Below are 17,945 nucleotides of genomic sequence, written 5' to 3' on the forward strand. Positions count from 1 at the left end.
CTTCTTACCTTCATCAGACTGCATGGAGAACTCATCCTGGACACCATCCTGGGCCTCCAGGCAGGTTGCTGGTACCCATCCTTGCTCCTCCAACGTGCTCACAAACCACCAGCCTGAGAAGAAAAAAGCAGGCAGCTCAGCCAAGGGCTCCCACCAGCCCAAAACTCCCTTTCTCCTTCCAAACCACAGCCCTGGGGGCTTTGCCCCCTCCTTGCTGCCTACATGGGAAGCTGTGTGACCAAAAAGCAACAGAGCCAAGCACCAACTTAAAGGGAGCACAGACAGTACCACAGGAGAATCACAGCTGAATGACATCTAAATGTACGGTTCCCTCCCAGTTTGAAATGGGAGAGGCTCTGAGAACTGAACAGCTCCAGCCACCACGTTTGCTCTCCCTTTTTTCCCCCTGCTTTGTGGCTCGTTTTCCCCTCTGTCTGGGTCAGCAAACCAGGGCTAATTAGCAGAGATGAATCCCCTGTCTGCAAATCAATAGCTGACTCCTGCTGCGCTCTCGCCTTCTTTACATTTGTGGAAACAGCAGATTTTAAAAGCTAAGAGCAAATGCGGGATTAAAACATGAGCTCTCCCAGCGGAAACCCAGCCAGCTCCATAGCAGCCACAAGCAATTCTGGGCCACCCTGGGTGTCCAATCAAAATAAATGTGTGCTCCTCAGTTATTAAAAGCACAAGCTATTTGTGTCTTGGGGGGGGTGTTGGGAGGGAATAAAGACTGAGCGTTATCCTCAGAACCTCGCCAGTGAGTCACTTAGAAAGACAACTAGATTGTCGGGGAAAGGGGGAGAGAATCAGCAGCTATCTGCACGGAAGGGAAGCCAGGTTGACAGGGATAAATAAATCATTTGCCACAGCTTTTGAATTGGCTGTGCTAATAGGCTTCACTTGCTTCAGGGTCACCTTTATTTTCCTCATTCTCCAACATAGCTGTGGGTGCGACCAATGCGCTGGGGATCTGCTTTCCCTAGTTCTTTTCACAATTTATCTTTAAACCCCTCTAAGCAACTTCTGTTCACTTCAGGGAATAAATTCCCCTTTTCAACAAACTCCCGAAGCTGGGCCCAGGACACAACCCAAGCCCTTTGCAGAGGTTAAGAGCAAGTTTAAGTTCTGAAGCAAGTGAATAGCAGGGCTGCCTGCCCCACTTCGCAGCCGGGTGCTTCATTGTGTACAGAGGCAAGAATTGTGAATGCACAATGGGGCCTTTCATTGGGCACTATGAGAATGTCCCTCTGTCAATAAAACCAGCCTGCCAACTCCAGGAATGGCTTTTGTCCTCAGGACCCATTGGCCAAGTTTTTCAGCATGAAGAAGCTTAAAGCAGAGACTATAAAAGATGGATGGCGCTTGGCGTTCAGCACAGGGATAAGACCTTTCCTTTAGAAACAGCCCCAAAGCCTTGTCCATGCTCATACAGCCTGCAAACTGAAGCTGCCTCCACATCCCACCTCAGCCGACCATCCAAGGACATCCCTATGAGGTGCCTGAAGGTTGTTTTGCTTAAGGTCCTATCAGGAAAACACTGACAATACAGGACTGCTATTCCTGCCCTTGCTCTGCGACACAGTAGACCCGAACCCCTCCGCCAAGGCAAACTCTCTGTACCTGATTCGTTCTTCTCAATGATATCCACCAACTGGCCCACACACAAGCTGATCTCGGAGCTCTCCTGCTTCTGGTAGTCCGCCACCACGACATACTGCTCCAGCACCAAGGGGTCGACCGATGCAGAGTCAGCTCCTGCACAGGGGAACAAGAACCGATCCATGTGCCAGGGTCAGCACCAGCTCCCAAGAGCACAGACCACCGCTCCCGAGCACTTGCTGGCCTGCAAGCAGCTCCAGGACACCCTGAGGACCCCAGCGTGAGACGTGAGCCAGAGACTTGGGCAGAGTGAGGAGGACAGAGACCAAACCAGCAGCCAGGTGAGATGGGTACAGCCAGGTGAGACCTTTCACTTGTTACCCACCTTCCTGCTTGCAGACAGAGCCATCCAAGCAATCCCACCACCGCCGCAGATGCACGCAGCAGCCTGGACCCTGCTGTCAGAGACCAGGGGGGCTCAGGGATGTCTCCTGTGCATTGGCATCAGCTGTCCCAATGCACAGACCAGCTCAGACCCCAACTCAATGCACACAACCTGCAGCGAGTTTTGCTGGACCTGGCCAAAGAGCCTGGACACCCAGGCAGAGAGGTGTTTGTAGGACAGAGCAGCATCCCTGTCATCATTATCCTTAGGTATTTCAGTCACTTTCCCACAGCTCACGAGCAAGGTTTGCTCTCTCCGTTTGTGCCACTAACTCTGCTCAGCTCCTCCTGCCGAGATCTCAATTTCATGTCAGAAAAGAATAAAAAGCACCCCAAAGAGGGACAAACTGGCAGGATACACCGCGAGCAAAGCTTTCCTTCACCCAGGAAAAGCGCGATACCCGGAGGAGAGAGAGATGCTGCGGTCCGGGCTGCACCGAGCCCGCGCAGGCTGCGGGTGGCACTGCGAGCTAAGGCCAGGGACACCCGGAGCACCGCCAGCCAGCCCCTGCTCGGCAGGGGACTAGCAGCGAGGCACTGCAGGGCTAGGCTGGCTTGTGTTCTGCAAGCACATCTTCATTTGGGAGCGCGCTCTGGATACAGATGCACGCCCTTCACTTGGCGATGCTCGCTATGGCAGCACCGCAAAAGAGGATTCCACTCGCATCAGTCAGCGCTTAAGAAACACGGCCCCAAGTTTGTCCCTATACATCCAGCAAAGCCACCCTTTTCCCGTATGTACACCAAGGCTTGTGGTGTGCAGGGAGACCACGAAGTGACCCAGGGCTTTGCAACCTCACATAGCATGCTCTGAGTGTGCTCAGTGCTAAGCCCAGCCTATTCAGCCCCATCAAGCTCAGTGTTCTCCTGGGCTCAGCCTCCTGCTAAACCAGCTCTGCTTACCCAGAACACGGCCAGCACTTGCCCCATCTGCCTCCAAAAGCCTCCAAGAAGCAAAAAGAAGTCAGAAACTCTTGTCCATGACTCCTCTCCGCATCGAACCCTGGCTTCTGGCCTCCAACCTAACAGTTTGCCCTGCAGCTTCACAATCTGTCAGATGAGGACACTGCTACATTTCCCTGTTCTCCCCAGGTGCAGTAAGAATTAATTAATACCTGCCAACTGCTTTGGAAGTAGGACAGTGTTAATTATTATATCACCAGTGATCAAAAGACTCACACCTGATCATGGGTGTTAAGTTAAATGTACAGGGGCTGTGCATGTACTCTGAGGAGAGAGCCTCAAGCTTTGGCTCGGGGCAGAAATCACATCTGGCTGAGCTGCTACGGCACAGCAGATGTACAGGACAATTACCTCCCAGTCTCTGAAGGGTGTGAAATTACATAGAGAGTGGTGGTCCCTTGGGACAGTTAGGTGAACTGCAGTGAAGAAATTCAGACTGCGTTATCAGGAACAAGTTTCTATTGGCAAGTGCACCTACTTCATAAGAGGCCCCAATGGCTCGCCCATCACATGAGAGGACTCAGCCTGATCTTTGTCATGGGGAGACTTACTGCAGAGCGTAAGTTCCCCAACAGGAAACCTACAGTGGCACACTCATCCCAAAAGGGTATGAGTAGAAATAGACAAGATCTAGCACATCTTCAGCAATCCTAGGATGCTCCACTGCCTCAAACAGAAGTTACCCTGTGCACAAGGGCCACAAGCTCTCAAACCGGTTCTGAGAAAGAAAGATCACAACAAAGATTTAAATGAACAATGTATCTTCAGGGCAGTCTTATTTAAAGGAAGAGGAGGCAAATTGTACATGTTATTCTGCTATAAACAGCACACTGCAGAGCTCCAGGTGAGCTGGTCAAGTGCAGAGGATCTGTTACCACTAATGAAAGCTTCCTCTGTACCAAAACCAAGAGGTGGGGTGCCAGACAGAATTAAAAATAGCCCTCTAAAGTGAATGGTGGATGCTAGGACTATCTGTTCTACTAGCTCAATTAAAGGTTTGTGCTTAAAGTGATCAGAGGATCTATTCAACCCCTGAGAGAAGAATAACAGCTACAGGAAGAGAGAAGTACTCTCCTTTCTGCATCCCTTGCTATAATTACACTCATTGCTCTGAGGCTATTTGTAGTTTCAGCAGGCAATTGTGGATCCTCCAATGTACCTATTAAACCAACAACAGAAATTGTAATCTGAGCTTGGAGGAAGACGTAGGAGTTAATTTCAGGAGCATCTTCACCTGGCATAATCATCCTCAACCACAAAAACCACACGCAAGTAAACAACAAAACATCCTATATATGGGATGAGAGACTTGGGTCTCTTAAAAATAGCAATGGTGTAAACATTACTATCTAGGATGAGAGACAGTACTAAAGCTCTGCAGCTGGGGAGCAGAGGAAGCATTAATACAGTCTAGAGCCCACAAGAGAGTGAGTTTTGCAGACGGGTGTAGGCAGGAGCACAGACTGTGCGTCCTGAACACCCCTCATTTGTGAGACTGACACAGACGTGGCCTTAGAAGGGATGTGCATTGAATCACTGAGGTCTTTGGACTGGGCTTGCACAGCTGATGCTTGCCGAGGATGCAGGAGAGCCACAGCTCAGGGCCAGGCAGTGCACATCCCAGCTACTAACCCAAAGACTGCTCAGGAGAGTAACCTTGCTCTCAAGACATGTCACATATGGGTCAGCCTGTAAATCTTTGCAGGTTTTGTTTGACAAGAAACTTGGCCATTCACCCAAAGTGCTGAGATGGACAAAACCAGTAGGAAATCATATATATGAAGTTGCTTGTGATGTTTCCAGCCTTTCCAATCTCTGGCTTTGCAGCATCAGTGGCAAAAGTGAGGACTTTCTTGTGGGGCTTGGACACTAGTGCCTCCAGAGGGAAACAAAGAGCTCAGGACTGAAATAAGGGGGCAGAGGTATCTGGTTTTGAAGCTGTTCACTCCAGTCCTTGCCTTACACATCTTCCAAGAATACAATTCTTGGGATAAAGTTTCTCCCTCCTGCTCCTCTGGCCTGTGCTAATCAGACCCAGTGCCTCACGATCCCTCTCCCAGACACTCCCATGAGTTTGTGCAAAAGTGACCTTCTTCCTGCTCTCACACAAAGTGGGCGCTAGGTGCTGTGCTGTACTCTTTGCAAGCCCTCTCATCTCTTCAGGGATTTTTCCAGAACTGGAAAATAATCACATGGAAACATCATTCACCAGTGGAGTTTTAGAAAAGTCCCCCTATGGCTGCTGTAGGACGCAGGAGCTGTGTTTTCACTGTCTCTCATTAGAATGAGTACTGTGGTTTGGGGTCTCTATGCCATTGCAGGCACATTGCATGGCACAGTGAAAGGGATGTGGCCACATAAGAAAGCATGAAAATAAAGCTGGAAGGGGGATATTTGAGCTCTCTGCCAGCCTCATTGGGCAGCTCCTCCCAAATACAAACTCTGCAGACAGTTTCATGTTCCCCTGCACTAAGTCAGAGCTGCAACGAACCCATGACTGAATAGAAATTCCTCAAAATGGTCTTGAGGACTAATAGAATGACTGCTTTTAGATGTTCCTAAATCAGTGGCCAAGTCAGTCCTCAGAATCCCAGAGACTGGAGAATAATCCATCCCCCTTCAAGCTGCAGCCTGTATGGAGCCTGGGCCCATGCCTAAGGCTCAGAGACACGTGGGATTGCAAATACTGGTAAAAAAAGCTAAGCATAGGAAATAGAGTTTATTTCCAGTGCTTGCTTACACCAGGCCCTCCTTGCAACAGCAAATGTCACTTGAGTCTCTTGGTCACCACAGGAGGTTGAGGGCAGGCAGCGCTTTAACCCACTTCGCATCCCAGTGTTTGCTTAAATCCCATTTCAAACAGGGCTTGCTGCCAGGAGCTCAGGAGGTTTTTCCAGCACTCTCTTGAGGAGCAGTGGAACGCCTCTGTAGCAATGCTGGGAGAAATAAGCAATTGGGAGGTTGCTTATTGGAAAACACTTGTGATTTGTATTTGTTAGCAGCTGTTGGATACTCCTTCCTCAGGGAGACCCATAATGAATGATGTTTCTTCGTGCCTAGCTGCAGATTTGCTACCTTAAAGCAGGCCTGGCTTGAGAAACTGATGAACTTCCTCAAGGTGTAAGTGGAATCGGGATTAACAGCAGCAGAACCCACTGTTTCTGCTGCCAGAAAATGCCAGACAGTGAGCGGAATCTCTGAGCATGTCTGGCATGAGGCATCAGCCCTTTGTAAATGCTACTGCATGCAAACATCCTTCCCTGATGGCTACTGCACATATGCCAGATGCCAGGAGCAAAACAACGCATCCTTCCCTGCCAAAGCAGGCTCTGGCTCGGACACTTCCAAAACTCTCCCTGTTTTCTCCCTCTTAATGGTGACAAGCAAAGAGCAACCCAAAGAGCATTTTCTCTTTGACCTCAGCAGCATCCCTGTGTCACTTACAAACCCACCATGCCAAGAGGATGGCAGAACGAAGTTGCCCATAAGCTTGCAGTGGGAAGGCAGAACAAAGTCAGGACACAAGCAGGAAAAAAGCTCCTGCTTCTCTAACAAACAGCATCCTTAAACTGAATTCTGCCCTCAAAGAACTGAGTTATGCAGCAGAAATTTTCTTCTTCTTCTTCTCAACCCTAGAATGGCCTTCTTTTTTCTTGCCTAATGTAAGTGGACAGGATTCAAAGTGATCTAAACACACACTGATCTCATAGGGAAATACAACACCCTTCCCTTACACACCAACTGAGCCAGCACACAAGAGTTTGTTTTTAAGATGAGGGAGATTTTATCTTTATTTTACCTCTGTTTTATCAAAAGGGAGGAGAAGGGAAAAAAATGCAGCCTGTTTTTTCCCCCACCCACAGCAAGATGCTTCTCCGTACCTCCAAAGCTACCCATCACTTCAGAGTGGCTTACAGCAGTGCCAACTCTCTGGCCAAAACCCTTTTCACAAACTTTTTCAGCAGAATCTCCTCACAAGCCTTCCTTCCCAAAGATCCTTATGCTACTTTTGTACCTTCTGTAGCTCTGGTAGCTGAAAGATGCCCTCCCTAATCCACAGACTGAAGGCTCTTCCTCCTCCTCTCTCCTCCTCCTTCTGGGAAGCACAGATAACTGCTAACACACCAACTAGGGGGTCTTCCAGGGATGTTCTTTTTAGAGCATCCCAGACCCAACCATCTACCCAAAGGGTCCCAGCTGGTGCAACCATGAAGCAGAATGTACTGCTGCATCAGAGGACTTTTAACCTCGCGCTGACCACCGTGAGCAGCTCAGACCCTCTTCTGGACCCGGGAAATTTCACATCCCCATCCTCCTGGCTGCAGACCAAGCCCTTCACCCCAGACCTGTGATAGAGCCCCTGCATGTGGAGCTGTTCCGACAGCCAAGCGCCAGCCCCAGCCCGCTGTACCTCCTCTCCACTACTGCCCTGTGTCCACCAGCCACCACAGAAAGCTACAGGGGACGTGACAGCTTCTTGCAAGGGACTTGCCCACCCAGCCCGAGCAGATGTCCCGCTGGTGAAAGGCAAAGCAAGAGCAAGGGCCGGGCAGCGAGCGGCTGTTACTACCTCTCTGCAGGAAAGAGGCCGTTCTCTGGATAAACCCTGATGGAGGAACAAAATGACGGGAGACAAGGCATGAGCTGGGGAGGGAAACGAACTTGGGGTGGCAGCAATGGTGGCAACAACTTGGTTAACGAGTGAACAGGGGGGCCAGTGCAGCACAGAGAGCTGCGGGCATCCATCCCACCTTTGGGAGCACCACAGGGGACATGGGACCAGGACTTGCAGCCTGCAGTGAACTCCTGGGTGGATGGAGGAGGCACATCGTGCTGGGGAGCCCCACAGGGGAGCACAGCAGGGGTTTGGCTTGCCATGGGGCTCTTGCCCTTCTCCTGCAGACCATGGGTATGGGTGAAACAAGGAGTTGGTGGAATCAGCAGAGGGGAAAGGATTGCTTACCAGACCTCTTCTTTCCAATGGGCTCCCTGAAAAAGAGAAGGAAGAGCATCAGCAGAGGGATGGGGCAGTTGGGTTGTCAGCCAAGTGACAAACCCACCCAGGAAAGCACAGCTCGCCTGGCCTCCTCGGTCTTGGTCTGACAGCCACAACTCCCACCACATCACTTCATGAAGGCAGGTGGATTGGGACTATCTGGCAGCAGAGTCAGGAGCTGAGGAAGTCCAAACCCCAAAGCTGCTCCCAGCATAGACCACAGCTCCCCCAGAAATGGGCACCAGTCAGAAAACAGACAAAAAGGGAAACACTGAAGTTCCTCCATGTCTCAGGGACAAGGGTGAGAAGCAGCTGGGGAAGGAGCAAACATGTATACCCAAAACAGGAGAAGATGTAGACAAGTGTTGTAGAAGGGATGAACACCAGGGCTGTGCAGCACAAGCACCTTAAGGACACAGCAAACAGGAGCTATTGGTGGCTATGAGGAGGCAATGAGGCAGCTTCAGCCCAAGCCCTCTTGCTATGGCCATCACTGGCCACACCACTGATGAGATGGGTTAGAAACCACAGGTTGTGGGTCCCTTCTCTTATTTGAATGTTGCCAAGAAACATGGTTGCTGAACAGCCTCAAATCCAGGCACAAGCACGACTCTCTTCAGGCACAATGAAATTTGGGTTTTTTCACAATTAAAGAGCAAACATCAAATCAAGGAAAATATGGGCCCAGAAAAGCCTCAAGAAATCATGGAGAACAAACCAACACACCCAGATGGCCTGAAACCCAAATAAGTGCACCAGCCCTGTCCCCAGCCTGACCACAGTGGTCCATGTTGCTACAAAAGGGCTCTCAATACTATCATATAATTCACCACTGTGGCCTTGAAATGCTGTTGTAGTGTGTGGTGACAGTGACCTGCCCCCTGTTCACTTACAGAGGAGACTGCTCTCCCGCTTTTCAGACTCACACACATGATAGATCAAGACCATCCGGCCAAAATGAAAAATTCTGGAGACATGCATCAATCCTTGTTACTTCCAGTGAAAAGCACAAAGCAGGCACTGGAGCTTCCAAGGAGGAAAACATTCACCTGGCGGTAAAGGGACCCTCCTGAGACTCTGAGCTGCCTGACTGCTGCTTGGAAAGGAGCTGGACCAGCCCAGGTAGACCCCAGGAGCCTCTTCATCTGCTTATCAAGTCTACTGGCAAAACAATCTTTTCCCCCTTCCCTTTTGTTTTCAAGCCAACCAAAGAAACCTGTCCATGCTCAGCCACAAAGCCAGCCAGAGCTGGGCTATGCTTTGTTCTCCTTCAAGCTTATCTGCATTTTCAGACCATAATTACTGCAGACATTTTATTCCCCCAGAGCAATGGGGTGATGTGGGGACTCGGCTGCTGTCAAAGCCTGCCCACCCATCCTGGCAATGCATTCTGCTTGCAGTGCCTCCTGGTCCCCACTTCCCTTTGCACTTTAAGCCTCTGGTACACTGGATCCATGGAGCTATCAATAAAATCAAATTAAATGCAACAAAGATAGACTATAAACAAATGGGACATTGTTATCTAGAAACTGGAGACTATCTCTTAAGGCCAGAGACCACAGTCTATACAAAGACATGAATACCAGGTCCCAGGTGCTGAGACACTGGAGGAAGCTACTGGACAGAGCATCCCAAAGACATTTCTAAACAGAGACCACACTGCAGAGCTAAACCAGAGATTAGCAGTAAGCTGAATTAAACTTGGCCCAGCTCAGCAGTGTGGCAGGGCAGGGAGGTGAAGCAAGGCCAGATGAGCATCGTGGTGGGCATGGCACCCTCATGCTGATAGTAGGGCACTGATGGAAATAACTTGGTTTTTCCCCTGACATCTGCTAAACCTATTACTGTAACTGATCCCCGTTTCCTTTCCCTGGCTGCTCTGTCTGAGTGAGGGGGCAAGGAAGGAGCTGCAATTTCACTTTGCTGCTGGCTTGTTCCTGGCACAAATACAAAGAGCTGCAGGTCTGAAGACCAGAAGCCCCAGCCCACCACCTCAGAGGGGACAAGAGGCTCAGACAAGACAGGAAACAGCAATAAACCTCCATCAGCATCTCCTCCTCCTCCATTCCCCATGGACAAGAGAAAGGCATGCTGCAGAGCTCGCATGCACAGCTGCTTGGAAACTGGTGTCTCCAAAGAAAAGGAGAAGGAAAGGCCACTCTGCCTTCTACTGTGAAACTCATTTAGCTCTCATTCCTACAAAGGGCTGTGCAGATGAACCAGGCAGTCACAGCACAGTCACAAAGCACGATACACCGACTGTTCTTCAGTAATATGGAGGAAAGCTGTTAAACTCCTTACTGCAGGATGCTGTGGACACTGACAGTCTTCATGAACTTACAGGGTCATAATTTAGGCAAGAGAAGTTAACTAAAGGCTGCTATTTATAAAACCAGGAAAACCCTAAAGGCTACAACAGTGTCTAAAGAAGAGGTATTACAAGCTTGCTTGACTTTAAACTCCTTCCTAAGGCACTCACGGTGGCTGCTAGGCAGCAGACCTCTTTGTGCTGCAGGGAGGTGGTTCTGAGTTTGCCATGCAGAAGAACCCATCTTGCAGTGGAACTCATGGAAGGAAGGTGTCCTGGCAGCTTGGGGACCTCAGCACTACTCCTGCTGCCCCACAGCAGCTTATGGAGCAGGAGAGGGGCAGTGGAGCACCAACACGAGGGAGGCAAACGCTGCAAAGCCAACCAGACTGGAGCCACCATCAACATGCAAAATGAAATGGATATGAAAACAGCATTCCAAGAAAACATCTCCTGCAGGAAAAAAAAATCTAGCTCCTGTAAAAAACCATCCTTCTGTATTACAGTAATGTCATCAAAATAGCTATCAGGAGGTAGTTCATTTTGTAAGTATACAGCAAGCCTGGAGATGTTAGCAAAGGTTATGGAGGCAAGAGACCAAGAAATGGGGTATAACACAGCTCTTGTTAGGGAGAAATGATGTTTAGCAAATACTCCACCACGTACTGAATAGAGCTCCTGTCCCCCACACTGCAGTGCCAGTGCTGCTACTGTGCTTAACCACTGGACAGTCGGCCAAGCTGAACGTTCAGGCTCAGAAAGCTGCCCTGTTAGCACAGAAAATCAGTTGCTCTGCCCATGCAAGTGGCTTGCACTGGCACAAAGTGTATTTTTGCAGAGTGGAATCAACCCCCCTGATATTTCTGTCTGCTGTCATCTAGGAAAGACAGTGCTCAGCAGAAAGTGGAGACCACTATTTTGGAGCTGAGATCTAGCCTGCTTAAACTTTGCTAACCTGGTGTATCCACATGTAGGCACCAGGAGAGCTGCAAAACAAACAATTCATTATACCAGCTGTAATTTGTCTGAATAGCAGGACGTGGCTCAAAAGCCACAAGTCAGCAAGCATCCTTATCCAAACCAACATCCATCAGCTCAGAGATCTCTATCTAGTTTACCAGCAAAAGCTCCTGGAATGGCTTCCTAGATGGGGCAGCCACTCCATCTTGGAGCAGGGAGCTGAGCCTGCCCTTCTTCTATTAAATCCCGTCACCTGGCTTAGGCGTTCTTGCCACTATTTTTCCCCAAAAAACACACAAGGGTGATAAGGAAAACTTTTGCTCCTGGCACAGCTCAACTACAAGGAATGGTAAGCACAAAAAAAGCTACAGGGAAGCAGGAAGGGAAGAGACTTGCTGCTGGAAGACACTGGCTACAAGTCTGCACTTCCAGTTCATGGAAACAAGGGAAAGGAGCAGAACTGCTGTTTTAATGATGGAAATATGCATCTGTCTAGCATCCTCCTTTGGCACTTTGGACCAAACTACAGCCCTAAGCAGGACCTTCCAGTCACCCCCTATAGTAGACAAGCTGGCACAGTCAGATCACATCAGGTCTGAGTCTCATTTTAATCCAATTCTCGTTCTATGATTTACTGTGGCTGATGCCTGCCTGGAGACCCTGTCAGCCTGCATGCGGGAAGCAATCCATTACCCTGCCTGCCTGTGCCACCCCCACCTAACTGCACATCACCAGGATTTAGGATTAATAGAATAAGGACAGGCTGCTGGAGTCACTGCAGGCTCAGCCTCATTAGCAGCATACTTTCCTCATCTGGTCAGGTCCCAGCTCCTTATCGCACACCTTCCACAGGCACCACACAGCACTAATAGCCCTTTGCTGCCAGCAGCAACTAGGATTCACCTCGGTCCTGCCCGTTCCCCTTCTCCCTCCAGTGATGCTTCCCCTAGCACAAGGCAGAGATGAGCGAGGTTACTTCCTCTGCACTTGGTCCTCCACCCCAGCAAAGAAAACATCCATAGCAGCAGAGCTGAACTGCCCTTAAAATACCCCCAAATCCTTTCCCTTTAGCCAAGGGCTGTTTGGGAAAAATAGCAGGAAGGCAAGATGGGGATGTGAACTCCAAGGGTACCTACACATATATAAAGGCTCCTTAACAAACCTTCAGAGAGTTCTGGTGCCAGGACTGCTGCCCACCCCCATCCTGTGCTAAGCCTTGGTGTGCTATGGGCAGCCAGGGAGCCCACACCAGCCTTTTAGCCCTGCCCTCCCTCTGAAGGGGACCTCCTATACTCAGACAAACCCAGCACATAAGGATGAAGATGTTTGAGAGAAGAAGAAATTATGCCTTTTAAAGACATCAGTAACTCCTGAAGCTTTCAAACTGTGAATCCACAGCCTCCAGATGAAGCGAGGAGCGGTGCTCGAGGACATCTTCAAGAAGTTAAGAGATAGTAAATTTGCTTTACAGGTGCCTGTGCCCCCACTGGCAGGAATGGAAAAAAAATCAGGTTCATAAGCTAAAAGGTTCAAAAGTACAACTTTAAGTGTCTTATAAATGACGGGATGCTCAGCTACCAAAAAGACAACAATGAAAGATGCTTTTAATGAAAGAGGCTTCTCATGGCCAGGGGTGCCAGAGGAGAGCAGCTCTGCAGCCTCCGCGGAGCAGCACAACGAGGGCTCCATCCCCAGCATGCCTCACTTGTACACCATGGACAACTATTAAGTAACAGCCTAGGATCTTGCTTCACTGTGGAGTTAACCTGGGCTCCCGCATGTCGCAGAGCTGAAATTCAGCTGGCGAGGACAGTTAGCAGCTGAATGCCTTGACTCAGCAGTGGCTGTGTGCCCAGCCATTCAGACTTCCCCTGCCTTATTCCAGAAACTCTGCTGTGGCTAAAAATGACTTTAAATTGAAAAAGGGTGGATGAGAGGTAAGGGGGGTGCACACAGCAACTTCCTACCTCAGCAGCCAAGCATCCTGCTGCTGCTCAGACCTGCTGAGATATGTGGGAAAGAGGAATTTGATGATTTCTCTTCTTTGAAACTACTTTTTTTATAGGGCTTTCATCCAACGCCAGGGAGAAAAATCCCACATCTCCACAGATGCAAACTTTCCAGAGTATTTCTCTTTTCCTTCTGCCCCCCACCGCTGCTCTGTGGAGTCACCTCTTCCCAAATTTAGCCAATGCCTCTAGATTTCAGCCCCACTTTAATCTACCACTGGGCAGCCCTCCAAGGTGGAAGTAGTTGAGTTATCCCAGTTCAGAGCTTGCTGGACAAAGATCCATGTCACAGAAGTCACTGATCATCACTGCCAGTGGAAGCATCACAGCCTCAGTCTGCTCTCCTGTTTGAAGTGATTTGGTTTTGTTGGCGCTCCCAGCACCAGGAAAGGGATGCTGAAAGGAGTTGCACTGCAGGAAAGCAGGAGAGCCCTAGCTCAGCCCAGGAATAGCTCCAGTGCTGGAGAATGCAGACATCACAGGGGCCTGAAGGTAGATGCATGGGCTGTCCAGCCTTCTCTTTCCATTCCCAAACACTGCCAGATCCGAGGACTAAATTCACCCTTTGCAGTTAAACCAGAGCTCCACAAGCTGCAGTCAGCTGTGGCCCCTGAACATGGTTTGACATCCTGGGGCGGTGTGAGTTGTATGGGCCCTCTACCTGCACCCAGGGTGCCTCCAACAGCACCCAAAGGCACGTCCCGTTCACTGCCACCAGCTGCCATTCCCATGGGTGTGCTGTGACCCGAGGTGTCAGCCAGGGAAGCTGAGGTGAGGGACGGGGAGCACGAAAGCTCCCAGCCACAGTGCCATGAGAGCGGCAGCCAGGCTTGGCACTGAGCTTCCTCATTCCCGCCTTTCAGCCACCCAGCATAAAACACTGCCTTTTCTTTTTCACTCTGCTCATGGCCTGGCTGCCTTTCAAATTCCCGGAGAAAAGTATTTATCTGCTGGATGAATGATGACATCCGGCCAAACCCCAGACACGCCATCATGTCGGATCCAGCCCAGCCGTCTATCACAGCTCTCATCTCATTATTGGTAAGGTGGCGGTGCGCCAGCACTTGGAGCTCAGGAAAAGGCTCCCACCAATCTCCCCCGAGGAGAGAGTCAAGGACTTTTATTAATTAGCATTTTGAATTGTAGCTAATAAATACCCCTCTGGCATTCAGGATAGGAAACACAACAGAGATGTCCTTGAGATGCTATAGCATTTTCCTGCTGGAGGCAAATGGACAGGAGTCACCTGCTAAGTCATTCTACGTGCTGCGAGCTTGCTTCTCCTCCCTGGAGAGGAGCAGGCAACAGGAGGGAACATGACCACCACTGGATCCAGTGGTGCATCACCCACTCACCATCCAGAACTGCACTGGTCAAACACTCACAGACTCACAGCGAGTTTGCAGTGAGGGCAATTTTGCACCCAGGAGCTGCTCAGCAGTCCCAAAGGATACTGTGGGATGTACCCGTAGGTGGACCCCACAATACAAGCACATGCTTGGGACTGGACTTTGGGCTGGTGCCTCCGCTGCCCTTGTCTGACAGACCCAAACCAGGCAGATAGCCAGGGACATGGCACTGATGACTGCTTGGTCAGACAGTCAGGAGCTACAGCTTCAAACAGCAGAGCCCAGAGCAGCACCGCTCTGGGCCTGACACTGCATGCAAAGGTCTCCACATCTGATTCTGCTCCTTGTTCTGGCCACAGCCCCCATTCCACCTGATTTCTGGCTCAGTCTACAAGACAAAATAAAGGTGAGGAAAGCGCATGCCAGACCAAAGCTGCCTTTCAACCCACCATGTACGAAGGTGCCTCAGCTACAGGCAGGTTCAATAGCTGACTCCTTTTGCAAAGCAGCTCATCCTCCTAACACACAGGGCTCAAAGACTGACACACAGGCAGCCCCCCACATCCCAGGACAGTGCCAAGGGCCATTAACACTGTGACAAACCCCCACCCAATGTCCTTGCAAGCTCATTTTTTCATTGTGTCTCTTCCTTGTCCTGGAGCTGCCACCTTCACTAGAGGATGACCGACAGGGTGGCAGGTTAAGTGGTGAGCAATAGCTGGGCAGGACAGATGACAGCGCCAGCCAACAGCAAGCGATCAGTTAATGGGCTCCAGGGCCCTCAGACCAATCTCATCAAGTGACCAGGAGCTGCAGCAGAAATGATGACAGGCCAAGCAAATAGAAACAGGAGCCAAAGGGGGAAAAGCAGGGATGGGGGAAGGGGGAATTGAGAGAGGGAACAGAAAATAAATCAAAACCCAGGGAGGAGATGTAGTCCACACAATCATAATACTTAGCTGGAGAAAGGCTCAGTGTTGCTGCTCAGAGGAGAAAAACAAAATCCCTTTATCTACCTCCACACCCTTCCAATACAGAATGATGTCAAACCAATTTACTGCCTTTCCTCTCACAATTAATCAAGACTCCTCCATTGCTCAACCTTTGGTAGAGCTGCGCATCATGTCACATGCAGCATAAAAAGAGAGAGCACATAGCAGGAGATGGAGGCAGCTGATCAGATTTATGCTGCTTGTGATTAGTAAGAGATGGGTGGCTCCTGGCCAAAGTAGCTCATAGTCACAAGACTTATAACCACACAGAGTTGCGTAAGGCATGCGAGATTCCTTGCAAATCTTCCTTGCTAATCTTCCTTGCTTTGCATGGAAAGCCTCCGGAGTGTTGTTATGGATGGGGCTCATGGACATGGTTAAGGGAAGCAGAGGTCAATAGTAGCCCTGTGAAATGAGGCTTTTCAGACTGACCATGTTTCCGAAACAGGCTTTACAAATAGAAAGTGGCACAGGAGGAGACCGACTCTTCAGAGGGTCCCAGAGAATTGTTTCCATTTCCCCACCGGAGAAGGCTATGCCAGGAGTTGGCTGAATAGACAGAGGCATCCACCTTGAGCTGCACAGCCCCATTCCCTCTCCAAGAAAGTCTCCAAATCCCAGACCTGTGACTCATGGAGGGAACTGCTGATGAACGTGAGAGTCTTATGGATACCAGCAAGTTCAAGGCAGTTTGTGTTTCATCACCACCCTGGTGGTGGCAGCCACCCAACCAACTTACTCTTTCGGGGGTGTCAAGTCATCGGGTCGTGTCTCAAAGAACTGGAGAACCTCCTCGCACTGGGAGATGTAGGGAGGCAGCTGGATCAGAGCCTGTGGACAAAACAGATATGCCAGTGATGGGAAGCACCAATACTGTGCAAGGAGCTGAGTGAGGACAGACCCTCAGAGTGCACGGGACTGGGTCATGGCACCAAGCTCAGCACCCATGTGGCTCCCAGCACACAGGAGTGTGGAGCCATGCTGGGGAGAGCTACAGCATACACACACCAGAGTGGAGCAAGACCCAAACAGCCCCAAGTTACACCCACCACACCACCCCTGCTGTAACTGAAGACCAAAGGAGAATAAGCAGAGATTGCCCAGGCCCTGCTTAGCCCAGCTCCATGCTTTTGGGTGCATGTGCCCTCACAAGGTAAGACCCACGGGCACATCCATCCCGGCATCCAGCCTCCCAGCCTTCACCGGGCTGTTTCCCAGCTGTGCTGTGGGCATGGAGCCATCAACCTCGGGAAAGGCTGGGCAGTTTACACATGGCAGACTCTCAGTGACATCAGCCCTGACCAGCACAACCCAAAAATGTTCCACTGGGCGATGGCAGCTCAGGAACAGGCAGGGAGAGAAGTAACAGGAGGTAAAAGTGCAGATACCAGCTTGTCATGACAAGTGCTGGAAGGCTGCTAAGCATGCTGTTGAATGGCAGGAGCTATAAGCCGCCTTTGCTTTTCTCCTTTCCTTTCAAGGAAGCCCATGGCAAAAAGACAGGCGTCAGTGGTGGGACTTGCAGGGTGAGAGTGTGTGTGTCTGGGAGCTGGGGGCAGGTCTGGGACAGCAATATTTGCCTTGGGCCAGTGAGGGGTGGGCAGGGAAAGCAAAATGGGCAGCTGCCTGACAGAGATCCCTGCGCTGTTCTCTGCTTATGGGAGGGAGCAGAATCACAGATGGTGGTGGCTGCAAAAAGTAAAAGAAACTCCATGTAACTGAAAAAAGGCCAATCTGAGTTCCGGGAGCAGCGCTGCAGCCTGGCCTGGAGCAGACGTTTAACCACTGTTCTGTATAATTCCCCCTCCCGTCCATTTGCTGTCAGAGCAGTCTTGTGACACGGGTGTGGGCAAACTGAACCACCACTCATTCTGTATCAGAGACAAAGCCACATCTGCAAAGACCCAGGGTTACCACACAGATCAGATGTGGCTCCATGTTGACCTAATTGCTGGTCCCCAAAAGCCCTTCCAGCCATTCAGCACACAATCATATTCATTGCCAGCATAGCAGACAGTCAGACCACTAATCACAGGCCAGCTGCAATCAAGATCATGTGAGAGGCAGGAGAGAAAAACCTACTCACTCCATGGCTTCTGGAGCCAGGGAAGGACTATCCAAAGACCAGGTTTTGCATGGATGCCATTCCCCTGTGGGTACAATTGCCCAGTTCCAGGCACCCCACGATCTACACAACTAGCGTGACATCTGTCCCATTTCTGGCTCTGCTACCCGAAGATGTGAACTGTGGAGGGCCTTCATAATACAACTTCAGCCCATGGTGTTGGAGTCACAGCACATCACCTTACCCACCCTGTTGCCTGT

The 17,945-nt window shown here is 50.3% G+C and overlaps 1 protein-coding gene across 1 annotated transcript in view; it reads right to left on the reverse strand.

The window, feature by feature from the left end:
- Window positions 1-17,945, reverse strand: part of SH3PXD2B (SH3 and PX domains 2B) — a gene marked incomplete at its 5' end in the record, with an annotated part of 56,653 nt that overhangs the window by 7,195 nt on the left and 31,513 nt on the right. Inside the window, 4 exons of the mRNA XM_010012350.1 lie at window positions 9-113; window positions 1,621-1,755; window positions 7,970-7,995; window positions 16,360-16,451. Of these exons, the coding sequence (XP_010010652.1) occupies window positions 9-113; window positions 1,621-1,755; window positions 7,970-7,995; window positions 16,360-16,451 (358 nt within the window). The remainder of the gene's footprint in view (window positions 1-8; window positions 114-1,620; window positions 1,756-7,969; window positions 7,996-16,359; window positions 16,452-17,945) is intronic.

Source organism: Nestor notabilis, unplaced genomic scaffold (assembly GCF_000696875.1).
Source record: "Nestor notabilis isolate BGI_N333 unplaced genomic scaffold, ASM69687v1 scaffold30713, whole genome shotgun sequence".
NCBI lineage: Eukaryota > Metazoa > Chordata > Aves > Psittaciformes > Psittacidae > Nestor > Nestor notabilis.